Source organism: Podarcis bocagei, assembly GCF_964188305.1.
Source record: "Podarcis bocagei genome assembly, chromosome: 8".
Lineage (NCBI taxonomy): Eukaryota > Metazoa > Chordata > Lepidosauria > Squamata > Lacertidae > Podarcis > Podarcis bocagei.
In genome coordinates this window covers 11,799,449-11,817,653 of record NC_138133.1, presented here as the reverse complement: position 1 = coordinate 11,817,653, position 18,205 = coordinate 11,799,449, and the positions used below count along the sequence as shown (strand labels likewise).

Sequence of the window (18,205 nt, the reverse complement as noted above, 5' to 3'; positions counted from 1 at the left end):
ATGAATAAACTTCCCTAGTTACACTTCTTTGGAACTTTTTGAAACCATATTTGGAGCCTTTTGTATAACTAGGAAAGATGCACTCTGGAAACTTGGTAGAATAAGAGATAGTCCCTTTCCTGTTTTGATTTTTACAGGCCTCTGGCAATACTCATAATTTTGGAAAATCTGGCACTGTTTCCCTTCGTCTTTCTAATCTGTAGCCGACTCTCTCTGCTAACTGCCCACCTCATGGTACACCAATTAAATGAATGTCTACAATTTACCTCAGGCTATCTGGTGGCGGGTGTGTGTCTGTGTGTTGTGTGAGGGAATCCGCGATTCAGCCATGAGCTAATCCAACAAGGGAAGTTTTATTTACAAAAAAAAGAAGTTGGTGAAACAAAGTTGTATCAGGAGACATATTCTTTCAGGTAGAACTAAATTACTTAAACTAAATACAAGGATGTCTCAGGCTTAAACACGATAGTACAGGCACAGCTTCTCTTTTTAACTCCCTTTACTCAAAATTAGTTGTTACTCTTCAGTTTCTGTTACTCCTTTCTATGTCCTTACGCTTCGTTTGGGCAGGTGCTTCAGGTTTTAACACGGTTTATTAATTGGGTTCGAGAACAGAGGGGTTTCTAGAATAGGTGGTGAAATGCTTGACTCCGTTTCTGCTGCTTCACTCTCGTTCGTTCACTTCGTTATTACAGTGGACTTCTTTTGACACGGCGCAGCTTCCTTCACAGCTTAATACTGTTCACAAGTGAGGAGTACTTTTTGTCAAGTTACCCACTCTCTTAGCAAACCCACTCCTGAGGTATTCGGATGAATATAACAGACCCAGAGGATCGCCTCACCCCTTGTTACTGGCATAGGAGTCTCCATTACCTAGAAGAACTCTCCCCTCCTGACAGGAATGTGACCCAGGTAGCCTGTATTCCCACAGGTTCTACCTCTCCTCAGACTCAGCCCACTAAGATGGCGCAACAGCACTTTCCCCCCTGGCGCTGTTGGGCCCGCCCTCACTTAAATATAGTGCACCCACCTCACAGAACACGAATTCCCACAAACTACCTCATATTGTCTTGTGGGCGGACTTGTGTCAGGGAAAACTTAATAATTTGGAGTCTCGGGCAGGATTTGTTCAAATAAACAATAAAGATTTTATTTAACAAAGGAAGTTTATGACACAAGTGGGTAAAACACAGGATACCATGGCAATCCTCACAGAATTTCTAGCCCAAATGGTTGCCATTAATTTGATTGGAATTAATTTTATAATGAAATGATTTTTAGAATGTTTTATCATTTTACTGTTGTTAGCCGCTCTGAGCCCAGCTTCGGCTGGGGAGTACGGGATATAAATAAAATTTATTATTATTATTATTATTACTTCAGCTTATGTGTTTCCTCAGTTGTTGCGCAGCTGTTACCGCTTAATACTATCGTTCTTAAACAAGGTGGTACTTCCTGTCTGTTAGACAACCCTACTCCTGAGGTATTCCCAAGTAACAGACCCAAGGGATCTTCTCTTTTTGTAGAATAATCTCTCGCCTCCTGGCTGGAATGAGTCCTAAATAGACTGTATCCTCACAGCTTCTACTTCTCCTGGCTCAGTCTCAGCCTCCCAGTTAATTACTGGCCTAATTACTCTTACAGGACACCACACACTGTCCTTCACACTAAGTTCAGAGTCTCCTTTCTCTAGCTTTTGATATATTCCTCAGAGTGGATGTTTCTACCCAGAACCAACTCTCTCTCCTCTTGCTTCCTATCTCCCAATCTATTCTCCCAACCTCAATCCCAACGTGCTCCCAAAACTATGAATTGTCTCTCCAAATCCTCTCCTTTTCAACTACCCCTCCTGCTGGAACCCCAGCCGATTATAAGCTGCTGTCCGCTAACCATTTGCTGGGAGGGAAAAAGAAAAAGACAACTTTTCTGGCACACCCTCCATTTAACTCCTGTCTGTATACCTTCCCCAGACACTCAACTTTCTATCTAAGCTGCAAGGCTCGTTCCTCTTGCTTATCAGTAGTCTCCTCAGCACGGATGTCCAACCCAAATCAGAACCGGTTCTCCCTCAGCCAAACTCAGTGTTCACCCCAATCTCCCACCTCAAATCATATCACTCTCCCTCAGAAACGGCTCCGTTTATTCTCCATCCCGAAGTGCTGCTCCATCCTGCTTGGTAGCCAAATCAGGCGGAGTTTCTGAGGGACTAGCGTCTGCTGTCCGCTTCACGGACCTTTGGGGCTGAGTTAGCCGAGTATTTCTGAGCTGGCCAAATGGTCCTTGCTTGATCTGGGTACAGTGGTATCTCTGGTTATGTACTTAATTTGTTCCAGAGGTCCGTTCTTAACCTGAAACTGTTCTTAACCTGAAGCACCGCTTTCGCTAATGGGGCCTCCTGCTGCTGCCGCAGCACTGCCAGAACACGATTTCTGTTCTCATCCTGAAGCAAAGTTCTTAACCCGAGGTACTATTGCTGGGTTAGCGGAGTCTGTAACCTGAAGCGTATGTAACCCGAGGTACCACTGTATTCTTGTGCCCTGAAGGAGCAAAGTACAAGGAAACCTATCCGTTCACTTGAGAGGGCCAAGAGGATCAGCTCACAAAAAGGATTACAACTACATGAGAAGACTGAAACGGTGCAAATTCAGAAAGCCCCCCCCCCCCTTCTCCAAGGCCTCGCCTTCTTCCTATTGTTGCTTTTTATAAGATCCGTAGCCCGGTTCCTTGGTATTGTGTATGTGTGACAGAGTATACCCCATCCTTTGCGTATATCAATTAAGGTTTAGTCAGCCTAGGTCAGCTAATTCCTTCACTCCAATTTCTATTCCTCATTCCCAGAGTTATTTTTTTCATGAGGGAGAGAACCTTTTTGTAACATCTGGTTTGCAAATGAAAGCTTCAAATTTTGTTTGGCTGTTTATCCTGGCATCCTTGCATCCTCTTTTCACAAAGAACTCTGCGGTGTGCATTTCAAACTGGATCAACTTGGCGCACATATTAAATAAATAAATAAATAAATAAATAAATAAATAAATAATTTTTATACCCCGCCCATCTGGCTGGGCTTCCCCAGCCACTCTGGGTGGCTTCCAAGAAAAATTAAAATACCATAATACATCAAACATTAAAAGCTTCCCTAAACAGGGCTGCCTTCAGATGTCTAAGAGTCTGGTAGTTGCTCTTCTCTTTGACATCTGGTGGGAGGGCATTCCACAGGGAGGGCGCCACTACCAAGAAGGCCCTCTGCCTGGTTCCCTTCTCGCAGTGAGGGAACTGCCAGAAGGCCCTCGGCGCTGGACCTCAGTGTCCGGGTAGAACGATGGGGGTGGAGACGCTCCTTCAGGTATACTGGACTGAGGCCATTTAGGGCTTTAAAGGTCAGCACCAACACTTTGAATTGTGCTTGGCAATGTACTGGGAGCCAATGTAGGTCTTTCAAGACCGGTGTTATGTGGTCTCGGCAGCCGCTCCCAGTCACCAGTCTAGCTGCCGCTTTCTGGATTAGTTGTAGTTTCCAGGTCACCCTCAAAGGTAGCCCCACGTAGAGCACATTGCAGTATTCCAAGTGGGAGATAACCAGAGCATGCACCACTCTGGCAAGGCAGTCCGCAGGCAGATAGGGTCTCAGCCTGCATACCAGATGGAGCTGGTAAACAGCTGCCCTGGACACAGAATTGACCTGCGCCTCCATGGACAGCTGCAAGTCCAAAATGACTCCCAGGCTGCACACCTGGCCCTTCAGGGGCACAGTTACCCCATTCAGGACCTCCACACCTGCCCACCTCCTAAGGTGGTTGTCTAAAGTTTGCAATCCACCTCCACCCCAAAATTTCTTTGGGGGTGTTGGAGAGCTGTGGTGACTAGCTGATGCTAGTCTGTATCACTTGAATTTGAAATAAGTGTTATGGTTTGCAGGGGGTGAAGTAGGCTGTATGTGAGATCCTTCCATCCCTGGATCCAGCAAGTGTTAAAATCTAAGCCAGGCCAGCTTTCTGTGCTGATGGGGCATGAAAGGGATCTAAGGAAAGGGGCACTGTGCACGATTGCAAATGGGTGCCCCCCGCCCTCAACTCAGGGATAGTTAGAAGGACAAAGCCATAGTTGAGAGCTTGCAGTGATGTGAGCTGGAGACTAAGCATCAAACTGGGAACCAAGAGACACACAGCAATGTTTGATTTCAGTTTGAATCCAGGGTTGCAGCTATGTGTGACTTCACTTGTCATCCAAATTTCAACAAATTAGTGCAGATTCTTTGCTACTTTCATACCGACCACTAGGTGGAGGTACGGCACAAATGCAGAGAGTTGTGATAATTAGGAAATAGAACTCTGCTGCTTATTATGGAAAAAGATATAGGGATTAAAAAAAACACAATGAAGCAAAATTCTAACTATCAGAAAAATGTAAACGGTTTATCTACAACAAAGGAGGATTAGTCCTTCCTGGAAGAACCAATTATTATGAGAGAAATTGCTGCAATGGGTACAACTGCAGAATTTTATAAATATTATTGGGATAGATTAATATCATACCAGAGGAGAATCAACGGGATAGTATTAAATAATGAATGTTTTAAGATGATGCAAAAATGGTATGGCTTGCCAGAAAGCCCAATGGCAGCTTGAAACCACGTCTCCAGCAACCAAGGGTAAATATTTAAAATATTGTGTTTTTAATATTTGGTTGGGAGCCACCCAGAGTGGCTGGGGAAACCCAGCCAGATGGGCGGGGTATGTATGTATGTATAAATAAATATTACTATATTCGCCAAGCAAACAGTTTGATATAAACTGTGAAAAGCTACTAGTAAAGTGATAATGCTATGGCACCTAAAGGGACAAATTGGCCAAATATGATCTAAAAGAGGCAAAAGACACAGACTTTTTTGTGCTATTGGATGAGGCGGTTCAAACTGGCATAGCATGGCGAGTCTTCCCTAATTAAAAAGGTGTGAAACGGACAAGACATGGGAACCTGATGAATAAAATCCGAACGGCTCTTGCATTGGAGTGGCCAGAGGCTCTGCAGCTCCTGAAGGCTAAATTTGAAGTGCTGTCAGGACAAATGAGGCATTGAATTTAGGCTTTGCTAATCAGTCTGAACTATGATCAGAGGCAGTTTTAGGGGAGTGTTACCGGTTTGCCTGCACTGGGTGCCGAGCTGAGAGGGTGCAGCAAAAATGACTTGGAGTGGAAGGCGAGAGGTGGAGGAAAGGGTGCCAAATTTTGGCCTTGCACAGGGCACTGCTGAAATTAGAAAGCCCAAAGTCCTCCATTGCTATGTTTTCTGCAAATGGTGATAGAAGATATTAATCTAAAGCTGGAGGAGCATTTGCATGGTGTCAGAACACTGACGGACAAGATCCATTTGAACTTTATTACAGTTTTATATTACAAATTTATAAAGTCAGTCATTTATTACACCACTGAATTGAAAGCAAGCAAGTTGTGTGTGTGTATGTATATATATATATAAAGTTTTGACAAATAACTTATTAAAAACCAAACATAAATCAATTCACTTAATTCATCATGAAGTACATCAAGAGAAATGCCATTAGGAATGGTTTCCATAGCAATTTTCACAACTTTAGATTACACACAAATCGATGCACACAAAGCACTGAGTATTCTCAGCAGTTTTGAATATGTAATTATTACTAAGCCTCAGTCCTAAAATTCTGCCTGCACTGTTTGTATGTATGGATCCAAATGCCCTGTTTATAATTGCAAAAGAGAAGTTTGAAAAACTTGTTCCAATTAGACTTTTCCCTCTCAGATCACCAAAAAGTGCAAAAACCGAATGAGAAGTGAATAAACTGAGAATGGCAATTTTTTAAAAGCTGAGATGTTACAAAACCAACGAAGAGAAACACCAGTTTAATCCCTTAATGTATACATGGCACTTTTTCACCAAGCAATAGCAGAACCAGTCACTTAAAAAACACTATCCACATAAATGAAAACGGCTAAGTAATGAAAAGGAATAAACGTTTCTGTGCTTATGGGCTCTGTTCAAAATCTTCAGCTACATCCTTCTTGTGTATTGATGCAGCAGAAGTACATTGTACTGGTTGGAGGAATGTAGAGCTGCACTTCCACTTGAGTCTTGATCAATCCCTTCTGCATTCATGTGATTTTAGCTGTAACATAGCACCTATTTTGTGTATGTCTTTGGGGTGGGGGCATCAGAACTTTTACCAAGTGCAAAATCCCTACCATGCAGGGAAACCAACCACTGGATAGGGGTGCCAGAAGCACAGCTCCACTCCATGTACAGAAAGGAAGTGCATTTTACTTTAAGGTTCTGTGGGAAAGGCGCAATTGTGCTCAACTTTTTGGTATTTAAATAATAAACGTGTAATATAAGGAACAATCACTTGTCTGTGCTGCAGGGCCACTAACCCAATGTCTCTGTGCGACAGGAACTTAAAAATTCTACTAGGGACGTGGGTTTGGCCTCTTCTCTTGTTACAAATCATTCCACTAATTTAAATCATAATTCACCAAGAATGGATACTTGCACGTGTTCACAAGGCAGATACAGATAGTCCAAGCCACTTCAGGATTCCCCTGCATACTGATAAAATGCCGTTACACATATTTAATGGAAAGGCAGGGTACAAATTAGGTAAAATTGACTAAACAGTACCCTCATCTAAAATCCTTACACACTATTATTTTTAGTAAGGTGCATCCATGTGGGCACTCCTGTAGCTTGGAAGCTGTCCACAAAAGGAAGGGGTATGAAACAGGAAGAATGTTAAGGAAATATATGGGTCACAGTTTGCAAAGAGGAAGAGGAGGAGAAATAATAAGGTGGCTTTATATCTCATTTCAAGTACAGTAACCATATTCAATTGCTGTCTGGCCACTGATAAAAATGCAAAAAAATAATTATTATTTGTTACCGCTACACACAAAGCATAAGGCTACATGCTACCCTAACTGAAGAATAACCGATAAGCTCATTTCCATTAAAAAAAACCCAAAAAGGAACCTACAGATGACATAAAAAATCCCCAGCTCCATACAGTTACCACCTGAAAATATCCAGCATTAGACTTATGGCAAAGGCAACTCAAGTTTAGATACAAAAAGTATAAACTTACTGACTCACCAATCCTACTGTTTCTAGGCTGCACAAAGTTCAAATTGCTATGGGGCTAAGCCTCCTAATGCTTTGACTGAAAAGCTGGCTTTCATCATTTCATCTGGATACATCAGCATCCCTAATTTCGTACTTCACGAATTCAATTAACTTGTCTCCTTAAGCTGAAAACCTTTAAGGATTTGTTGCAGATGCATTTGTTGTCCATCCCTGAGTCTTTGCCTTCCAGCTTGTATCCATACTGGGGTTGGGGGAAGGTCTAAAACAAAGAGCCAGCACTATAGGTTTATACTCCCAGAATGATTTAGGGCCCCAACTGCGCAGGGTGTTTCTGATCATACAGGGAACAAGCTTCCTGCTTCTGAGCTCTCCCCAGCTCATTGATGGCAGAGGGCAGGACTGCCAATCACACAAGGTGGGTGCAATTTTGCATGAGTGAGGGGAGACAGCTTGCATAGGGCTATTGTTTCATTGTGCCTTATACCCAGACAAAAAGTTTATCTTACATAGGAGATATAATTCATTTATATTTTATAGCAGATTACCTTAGATGCCAACTTGTTGCATTTTTCTCTCCTTACGAACCACTACAGGTTTTGCAGCGTCAGACGCAGGCTGTTGAGACGTACATACAACTTGCACTTACATTCTATGTTCGTTTCCCCCCACCCCAAAGCTGGTTACACACAGAGAGAGGGTTAAAGAATGACAAGATATTTCTTTTCATCTGCTGTTTCTAGGATGTACTTTGAATACAACGAGTACAAAGCGTTTAAACGGAAAAATGATTGGTAGCATCACTTCCACTTTTCAACGGCACAAATTTCACATTCATCTTTTCAGTCCTGTACATCAAAGTAGTCAATCACAGGCTCCTCTTTGAATCCTCTCTCTGTGCTGCTATTCCCGTGCCTGAAATTAAAACAGAATGGGGGGAAGGAGAAATAAAAATTTGATACTTTCAGGTAAAAATCAAATTTTGGGGTTCTCAGTAATGCAGGCCATTCTGGACTGACACAATAGCACCTTGATCTTGGTCAGCAGGCACAGTCACCTTACAAATTACCATATTTTTTGCTGTATAAGACTCACTTTTCCCCTCCTAAAAAGTAAGGGGAAATGCGTGTGCGTCTTATGGAGCGAATGCAGGCTGCGCAGCTATCACAAGCCAGAACAGCAAGACGGATTGCTGCTTTCACTGCGCAGCGATCCCTCTTGCTGTTCTGGCTTCTGAGATTCAGAATTTTTTTCTTCTTGTTTTCCTCCTCCAAAAACTAGGTGCATCTTGTGGTCTGGTGCGTCTTATAGAGCAAAAAATACGGTATGTTAAAGGGAAGGGCTTCCCCTCCGTTCCCTGACTATGCTTGGAACCTGGAGAAGCTCTTGAATTTGAAGAGTAAGACTAAGCACTGTTACAACAAGGTAACAAGGTGAGCTAACGAAAAGATGACAAAAGGAAAGAAGGTAATCCCACTAAATTAAGCATTTTAAGACACCTAGTGAGGGTGTGTGGACTGCACAAAAAATGCTAAGTCCTGCTCTTCCCAAACAACCAACACAAACGTGTGTGCTTCCTGTTTAAGTGTGGGGTGGGCTGCCCTACCCCGTTCTTAATTGAAACTAAACTTTGCTTTCTCCAGTAATGTTTACTATAGTGGGATTCATACTGAGACTACCTTCTGGAACACTCTGCCAAATATTGCATCAGAAGAATACAAGTCAATGCACTGATACTTAGCAGCCTTACAGATAAAAAGACAGGATTCAAAATCAAAGTCCACTTCCTGATTGTGCAACTACATGCGTGTGCAGGATAAGACATTTGTGCTGTGGCTATGGCTGGAAATGACTGGGGCATCAACTGAGGGAGTCTTTCCAAGGTTTTGGGAGACAGTGTTTAGCCCTAGACCAAAGGGAAGGAAGATGTGGCCCTTCAGATGTTCATCGAATCACAGAATGGTACAGTTGGAAAGTACACCCAAACGTCATCTAGTTCAACTGTCTGCAATGCAGGGATCTCAGCTAAACCATCCATGGCAGACGGCCATCCAACCTCTGCTAAAAAATCTCCAAGGAAGGAGAGTCCACAATCTCCCGAGGGAGACTGCTCCCCTGTCCAACAACTCTTACTGTTAGAAAGGTCTTCCTAATGTTTAGTCGGAATCTCCTTTCTTGTAACTTGAAGCCATTGGTTTGAATCCTACCCTCCAGAACAGGAAAAAACAAGCTTGCTCCCTCTTCCATGTGGCAGCCCTTGACATACTTATGATGGCTATCATATCTCCTCTCAGTCTCCTCTTTTCCAGGCTAAACATACACAGCTCTTCAACTGTTCATCATAAGGCTTGGTTACCAGAGCCTTGGTCATCTTGGTTGCCCTCCTCTACACACGTTCCAGCTTGTCAACATCTTTCTTAAATTGTGGTGTCCAGAATTGGACACAGTATTCCAGGTGTGGTCTGACCAAGGCAGAATTGAGTGGTACTATTACTTCCCTTGATCTGGACACTATGCTTCTGTTGATGCCGCCTAGAATAGCATTAGCTTTTGTTGCTGCTGCATCACACTGTTGACTCATGCCAAGCTTGTGGTCCACTAAGACCCCTAGATCCTTTTCACATGTACTGCTAGTAAGCCAGGTGCCCCCAATCTTATATTTGTGCATCTGGTTCTTCCTGCCTAAGTGCAGAACCTTACATTTGTCCCTACTGAAATTAATTTTGGGCCCAGTTCTCCAATCTGTTAATATCATTTTATATCCCGATTCTATCTTCTACAGCAGTAGGACAGACTAGGCTGCATTGCCAGCTTGCCCATTTGTAAGTGTATGTATCTTATTTCAGAAAACACACTGATAAAAAATACAGCACAAATATTTCAAAGCAATAGTACTTACTTTTCTGATTGTTTGTGATGAGGAATAGGTGGTGGGGGCCTCGTCTGCCTTTCCTTGGTAAGCAGCGAAGTCAGAGTAACTGTTGGGCAAACTGATTTCCCTCTGGAGAAAGAGAGCCATAATATAAATGAGCTTTGACAAAGGATGTCCACATGGCTGCGACTAGATTTCCCTTTCTCTCATTCCCTCACAGCCACTTCTATATCAAAATTTTAAAAAGAAATGGGTTTTGAAAGCAAGGGAGGAAAGCACGTCCTTTGTATAGATCTCGCTTCACACAAGAACCCCAGCAGGATAGGATAATGCTTTCATTTAACGTCCTGCGTTATTTGGAAATACTAGTGAGTAGTTGTGTTATACAGAGAAAACTAGAAACAAAAAAACCCTCATCCACCAAGCTAATACTGATGGACAGAAACAGTGTCCCTCCTCTCTGCTCCCACAGTAAGGCCACACACAAGTCTACAAGTCTATAAAAATGGGGGTTGGGAGGAAGACTGATTAACTAACTAATGGTGCTTATGCTGACTTTTGCTCTATATGAAAATCTGACTTGATGCCAACTATTACAGAATTCAAATATGTAAAATATATATAAATGAGGAACGTTTTCAACAACAGAAATGTTCATGAGGACAGATTCCTCTCCACAACACAAAACGCTATTTTGAAATACGTGGCACACAAAGAACGCACGAGATGTTTGCACAGTGCAAATGTAAAAACAGAACAGGCTTAACAAATGCAAATATTACAGTGTCTGTTAAGGAGGTTATTTTGCAACTTATAACAAGAAAATGGAACAACATACTTCACCGCACTGATAACAACATTGCGCTTTGGTTCGTTATCATAGCTCACACTCTCTATGCCGTACGCCTGAGCAAGCTCATGGATGATTCTGCGGTGTTCTCTGTTCATGGGCGGGAAGCAATGGCTCTTCTTTGTATGCTTGCTCTGGATTACAGAGAGATGTTTATTTTATATGTTTCTTTCATGAAGGTTGGAGAAGAATGAAGCATGTAGTTTCTAGCTTCTTTTATGTGTTAATCTGAAAGACTAGAGAATGAACTATCTACAATAAATATGTATCACTTCTTTGAATCACAACTGTTAATTGCAATAATAAAAATATCTATAGCATCCAAGTTTATGTACATACGTGCATCATATATACATATTTCTCTCTGCCCCGTAAGTTTAAGAAATCTTACAAAATAAATTTTAGTTTTGTTCATGGCTTAAACGTATATACACTTCAAAAAATTAACAGGAAATAAAAGGTTCCCCCGTTACTAACCTTATTTACTGCTTCTACAAGGGCTTTCATTTCTTTCTCAACTTCACTGACAAACTTTAAATCTTTCCTGTAATAATGAAGAATTGTGTGACAAATGTGAGGAGGACTGCTGCTATCCATACATAGCATTTGAAATACACCAGTGTTTTCCCAGCACAAATCACACAGGATACACTGTGAGTGGTTTCAGACTCTCACTTGCAATCCAATTTCATTATGCCTCATTTTAAAGCCACAATTGACATCTTCTGCTTTTTTAAAAGGTCAATTTTTTAAAAAAAAAGTATATACAAGCTTCAACATTCCCACTGCATTTAAATTCTGATAGAGTAAGCATCATACATATCTTTTTACTGCTTTTCCCCCAAGAAGTCACCAACCTCTTTGCACCAGTGGGCAGATTTGTGCCTTCAAATGGAGGTCAGTGAGAATCACAAATAAAGCACCAGGTAGAAGAGTTTGGATTTGATATCCCGCTTTATCACTACCCAGAGGAGTCTCAAAGTGGCTAACATTCTCCTTTCCCTTCCTCCCCCACAACAAACACTCTGTGAGGTGAGTGGGGCTGAGAGACTTCAAAGAAGTGTGACTAGCCCAAGGTCACCCAGCAGCTGCATGTGGAGGAGCGGAAATGCGAACCTGGTTCCCCATATTACGAGTCCACAGCTCTTAACCACTACACCACACTGGCTCTCTAGGAACATAAAAGTCTGATTGGGTTAACAGTCCATCTAGTCGAGCATCGTCTTCTCAAAGTGGCCAAGCAGATGCCTACAGGAACCCCCAAAGCAGGACTGAGTACAACAGCACTCTCCCTCCTCGTGATTCCCAGCAACTAGTACCCAAAGATTGTTCTGCCCAACAATGGAAGAACAAAGCCACTGTGGACACCAGCCATCCAGAGATTTCTCCACCACGAATTTGTCCCTAATTATTTAATTATCCCTAATATGGCACTTGCCAATTTCATAGCTGCCATAAACCGCATTGACATCTTAAATCAATTTGAAATGGAGAGTCTGAACCTTCCTCCACATGATTCCTCTCTCCACAGTCCTCCTCCTAGCTGAAATCAGCTCAAATACTGGAAATGAACATGCATAAAAGAAAAATCAGCTACAGAAGGGAAACTCTAGGCAGGGGAAGAGTTCAGAATTCCATTGCCCATGTGTTCCATTGAGGCATGAAATTATGCCCCCACCCACAGTTTATGTTCAATATACAGTCGTACCTTGGTTTTTGAACGGAATCTGTTCTGGAAGCCCATCCGACTTCTGAAAACGTTTGCAAACCAAGGTGTGGCTTCCGATTGGCTGCAGGAGTTTTCTGCACTCAATCAGAAGTCACACTGGACGTTTGGGTTCCAAAGAACATTCACAAACCGGAACACTCACTTCCGGGTTTGCAGTTTGGGAGCCAAAACGTTCGAGTAACAAGGCATTTGCGAATCAAGGTACAACTGTACTAAACATGCTACTAACAACATAGTTATGCCACCATTATTTTCTTGGAGAACTCGCAAGAAAAGAGGGAACCATTCAAACAAATTTCCCTATCATGTATGGGGGAGAAAAGGCACTTATCAGTATGAGCATTTAATAAAACCTTTGCAAATTAGACCAACTAGAATTTTAACATTAAAACAATTCTCCAGCTATAACCTCTGGACACTGAAGTCAAAGGGCTACCAATGTGTCCCTGGAGAATACACAAACCACTAAGTAACAATGATACATACCTTGCATCCTCTTTCAAGCTATCACTGTACTTGGGTACAGAGGCACGGACATTAAAAGGATCAGAACTGTCATCAATATGAAGAGCCTCAGCAAACCGCCTAATTAATGAATATTAAAAAGTAATTGTTTTACCCCAATATTTGACATGATTTCAAGCCTTTCTTATACAGTCATTATACTACAGAATCACGATTCACCTCTGGGATTTTTTTCTTTTACATGATTTGAGGTGCTCAAGAGTCTTTTAAGCCATGACTGACCAGTGTTAGAAATTCCCATTGTTCTAGATGCATTTGCGACAGGAAATTTCATTAGCGCGAGCAGTTTCTGAGCTCTGGGCACAGTACTAGGCCTAGGATTTCAGATTAAAACTGCAGAGTGGAAGGAAAGGAGTTTTTTCTGCCTCCCCATTTCCAGCTACTCTCTGAAAACTGAAGAAGAGATCCAATACACTTAAGAATATTAGGGGGGTGGGCAGGGGAAGGACTAGACCATGTGAAAAATGAACATAATGTCTCAGCTGCAGTTAATTCATTTTCAGCTTTGCGTTCGTTATAAAAAAGCGCACCTAGACGTTCTGTTGTTGTGCCCATATCCTAGGTTTAAGGCGCCATTTAGCTCCTAGCTTTCATCTCTGTTTCTAACATTGCTACTGACCCATGATTATGCCAAATAAATGCTTCTCATTTACACAAGTAGGGAATTCCTGTTTATGGCTTCATCATGGTCTGGTAACTTCTTGTTGCCATTTACACTGGGGAAGACTGCTCCCCTCCACAGGTGTGGTAGACCCTTTCCAACAGTTCACCTCCAGAGGTTAACGGAATTCCAAGTTGCCCACAGGCATGGGTGATGCCACACTTGTTCCCAGTCCATTTCAAGCACAATTCCAAGTACTAGTGCTTACCTTCAAAGCCATACACAGCTTGAGACCAGAGTGGTCCTAGATTACTCACTTGCCCCATCATCAGCCTACCATAGAGTGAGGTCTTCTCTGAAGGCCCTTTTCTGGGTGCCACTGGCTACTCTGGAGAGGCTCTCCTCAGTGCTGACATTAGTGCCCCTGGTCAAGAAACTCACCTGGTCCCCATTTTGTTACTTTTTCAGTGTCAAGGGAAATTTTTTTCCCCACTCTAGGCCTTTAAACATTTTAAACCCAGGATGTGGCTAGTTTTATATTGCCTTTATCACTCTCCTTTTTTATTTGCTTCTCATTATTTTGGATTTTATTAATGTTTTGTATTTTGTGTACCTGCAAGCTACCCTACAAAGCATTTTTTTTTCTAATGGAAGGAACAAAAGTTTGTCAAATAAATGAAATACAAATAAATTCCGGTCTGTTCAGATTACCTCCTCCTAATCTTACGTAATTTAATTCCACGATATTTCCACCCAATCTAGAATAAAGAGATGGTTGTTTTATTACATTTATATCCCACCTTTCCTCCAAGGAGCCCAAGGTGGCGAACATGTTTCCCCTCTCCATATTTTATCCTCATAACAACCCTGTGTTAAGGTGGAGAGACAATGAGTGGTCCAAGGTCACCTTTGTGGTTAAGTGGGGATTAGAACCCTGGTCTCTCAGGTCTTAGGCCAACACTCTAACTGCTATAGCACACAATCCGTCTTGCTAAATTAAATTATAAAATTATTACCTACCTGTTTCTTTCAAGAGCCAAACATTCATCATCACACTGCAGCCTACACAAACAAGATACAATGCACAAAATTACATTTCCTTGTAAAATCCTCTCTCCCTCACATACAGAAAAAATTAGTTTTTTCAGTGAAACAGAAGCTCCTATTTGCCTTGTCTTACCAGCAGCTGGACATAGCATAGAAAGATTTCAGGTGTTAGTATTCAATAGTGTTCGGACTTGATGCTTAACTGGAATAACTCTATGTTGAGCTTCCACTCCTCACTCTCCACAGGAAACTATGGACAGCTCATAGTTAGTGAACAGTCAACAATGGTAACTGATTACAGGGGACAACTTCTGCATCTCCGGCCCCCAAATCAAAGCAGCAACTGATAGGTAAGCTATCATTTGATTTTAAAAGTCGTTAAGCTCCTCAGTTCAGCAGTAATTTGAGTCTATTCAAGTATTTGTTTCATAATTTGATTACCTGGTTTGCTTCATTTCCTTTTTGGTAATCAATTTGCTGATCTCTATTGAATCTCCGTGGTGTGGATCGGTTAACTTAGAGGCTATAGAAATAGCAGCTATTCTGAAAGAGAATGATATTTATGAGACATAAAATGTCTTTAAATGAGGCAACAGAAAATTCCCAGGGGATGGCACCCAAACCTGCACCAGCAGCTTTCTGCTGACGCAATGGCCTGCCCTGTAACCTCCAAAACAGCTCCACATCATCTCTCAACCCTCCAGAGCTAGTTTAGAGGGTACACAGAGGAGTGGGTGTGTCAGGGAAACTATGAAGCTGAGGGCAATGATGGAATGCACCTGAATGAGCGAAACATAGACCTTAGAAGTCTTTTCCATTATGGAATGAGCTAATCTCTCCTACCAATGATGCAAGAAGAATACATAGCAGATATTATGTGATTACATCCAAATTTTGCATGTATATTATTACTGGCATGCTATCTGAAAAACTTAAATTAGCATCCCTTACTCAATTCAGACACCAGTGGTCTTAAATACCCAAGCTAGACCATGATTAATATGGTGCTTTTTTAATGTAACATTTCTGATAGGAGTTACAAAAAACGATTCAATATAAAAAGTAGGAAAAATTATCATAATTTCCCACTCAGAATAGTTGACAAGAAAAAAATTCTGCCGACAGTTTATTTATGTCTAGTTATTTATTTATAGACTTCCTGTTAAATTGAAACACAGGTGACGTATATTGCAGAGCTGCTACCTCCTGTTAGTAGCAGGAGAACACGTTACAATGCTCAGTATGAAAGAGCAAGTGAGTAAATTAATTTTCTGTTTCTAGGACATACAAATTTTAGAGAAAAGCCATGGCTGTGTATGACTGATTACTGCACAGAAACAGCAACACACACACACGTTAAGTCTGCAACTTGTGCTGACTCTGCTTACACAATCGCAACCGTATGCGGGTGGGGTAGAAATAAGTAAGTAAGTAAGTAAATGGAGAACTGGGGAACCCCATTGCTCTTAACTCTCCATTTATTTCTCCCAACACAACCCACCCCTGTGCACCCAGCAGGTTTTCCTTACTTACCAAGCTTTGTGAAGGGAGCAGGAGGGCTCTGAAAGCATCCAGAGCCATCATGGCGACTTCCCAAAGCCCAGTAAGCATGGTGGTACCTATCTTACTGGCCTCTGGAAAGGAGGTGTGACAACTCTGGGACTGTCCCAGAGGCCAGTTAAGGAAGTAGCCTCCTTGCTTACCAGGGTGTGGGAAGCTTGCAGGACAGCCCTGGGAAGCTCACAGCCACCTGCCCTGTGACCTCAGACCCCAATAAGCAGTCCTTCAACTTGCTGGGGGGGGGGAGGTATTCCGGGAGTTCCCGACTTTGCACAATTTTGCCTTTGCACGTGTGGACCGTACCCCCCTCCCAGGAACTGAACCCTCACGCAAGGGACAGGCCTACTGTACTACAGAAGTCAGAGCCAGTAAATACCTTTGAAAAGTGCTTGATGCTTCTGAACAAATCATAGTCTCCTTTCTTCTCCCACACTCACAATGAAGTTCAACCTATAATGGCACAAAAACAGGAATATGGCAGGAATCTAACGTTCCGAAGTATTTTATGATTTGAAGAAAACACAGGTGAGAATTCCCTGATTCCCTAAAATACGATGGATTCATTTGCTGCTTTCTAAGTGAAAATCAAGCTACTGCAATCAACCTTCCCCAACCTAGTACCCTCCAGATATTTAGACGACTTCCAAGACATTCCTGATCATTGGCTGTGTTGCCAGAGGCTGATGGTAGATGTAATCTAAAACATATGGACGGCAACAGGCTGCACTACACTATAACAGTAGCAATCCAAATAATCTGCCAAACACTCTGCTTGATTTACTGGAAGAGTATCAAGGTTATATCTACTATAATAACATATACAGTGCATCAGTGTTGTATAGAGAAATCCCCCCTTCATAATACTAGAACCCATGGCCATTCAATGAAGCTGAATGTTCAGGACAGCTTCACACAGAACATTCTTCGTGAATGCAATACATCAAAGATTTCAGTGGCTCTCTTATTTATTTTATTATTTTACTTATTAAATTTGTATACTGCCCTTTATCCATAGATATCAGGGTGGTTCACAACATAAAGATACAATATAAAAACACAAAACACATAATAAAAACAAGAACTGACCACAAACCAATTAATGCTCCCCTCCCTGCTCAACAATGGTATCATTCACAAACTAATGAAACTTCAATACTTGCAAGTTCATGACATCTGTACAAACCCATTTGACAAAATCAGCTTTAAAAAGAAAGGCTGCGGTTTTTATATTTGCAGACTGAGCTGACATTAAATGAAAATATTTAATTTTTTTTTTGAAAAAAATGTCTGATTATTTTTTATGTCACCTACCTTTGCACTGCAAGACGTTGTGGGGCATGGTAAAGATGGGTGGCATGGAGACATACATGGATGATTACAGTGAAGCCTAAGAATAGTACACGGTTGCCTGCATTCTTCATCTATGAGGCATTCCCCTTTGTGGCAAATCCTTTTACATTTGTGCATTCCACATTTTAACATTCGATCACAGGGAAGACCACAGGAGATGTCAGTGAGGTAGCAGGGAATATTGCTCCGCAACTAAGCCAGGAAGGAAAAAAGAAGAAGAAACAAAGAGATGGATACTGGACAACCTTGTAAGAAATAAGGTTTAAGAATGTCTTAATATTTAAAAGCAGATATACTAACAGCATAGGATGGGCCCATCTCTCATTGTAGAGGAACTTTTTTGACAGACATATGAAGGGACCTGTGCTTATTAAAGGCTTAATGAGTTCATCAGGCATCTGTGTTGCAGTGAGACACATGATGAACCCCTTCATAAAGCAGAGTTATCTTCAGATTTTCACTGTAAAAGTGAATATCCAAAAGTCAACTCATGGTGAGAAAATGGTTGTCTAAGCCCACATATTTTAATACGATTTTTCACAGAGTTCCCCCCCCCCCAATGGG

At 41.8% G+C, this 18,205-nt stretch overlaps 1 protein-coding gene across 4 annotated transcripts in view; it reads right to left on the bottom strand.

Annotated features, from left to right (window-relative positions):
* Nucleotides 1-5,355: 5,355 nt before the first annotated feature.
* The window catches only part of NFX1 (nuclear transcription factor, X-box binding 1), a 37,106-nt gene continuing 24,256 nt past the window's right edge, over nt 5,356-18,205 (bottom strand). For 2 of the 4 annotated variants that reach the window (XM_081206172.1, XM_081206174.1), the window contains exons 16-24: nt 17,603-17,833; nt 16,668-16,741; nt 15,173-15,274; nt 14,705-14,746; nt 13,045-13,143; nt 11,307-11,373; nt 10,818-10,963; nt 10,007-10,108; nt 5,356-8,022 (exon numbers count right to left, since the gene is read on the bottom strand). In XM_081206172.1, coding sequence (XP_081062298.1) covers nt 7,950-8,022; nt 10,007-10,108; nt 10,818-10,963; nt 11,307-11,373; nt 13,045-13,143; nt 14,705-14,746; nt 15,173-15,274; nt 16,668-16,741; nt 17,603-17,833 — 936 coding nt within the window. In that variant the 3' untranslated portion in view covers nt 5,356-7,949. Of the gene's footprint in view, nt 8,023-10,006; nt 10,109-10,817; nt 10,964-11,306; nt 11,374-13,044; nt 13,144-14,704; nt 14,747-15,172; nt 15,275-16,667; nt 16,742-17,602; nt 17,834-18,205 lie in introns of those variants that run through there. The other 2 variants (XM_081206173.1, XR_014011037.1) reach the window with 2 other exon arrangements.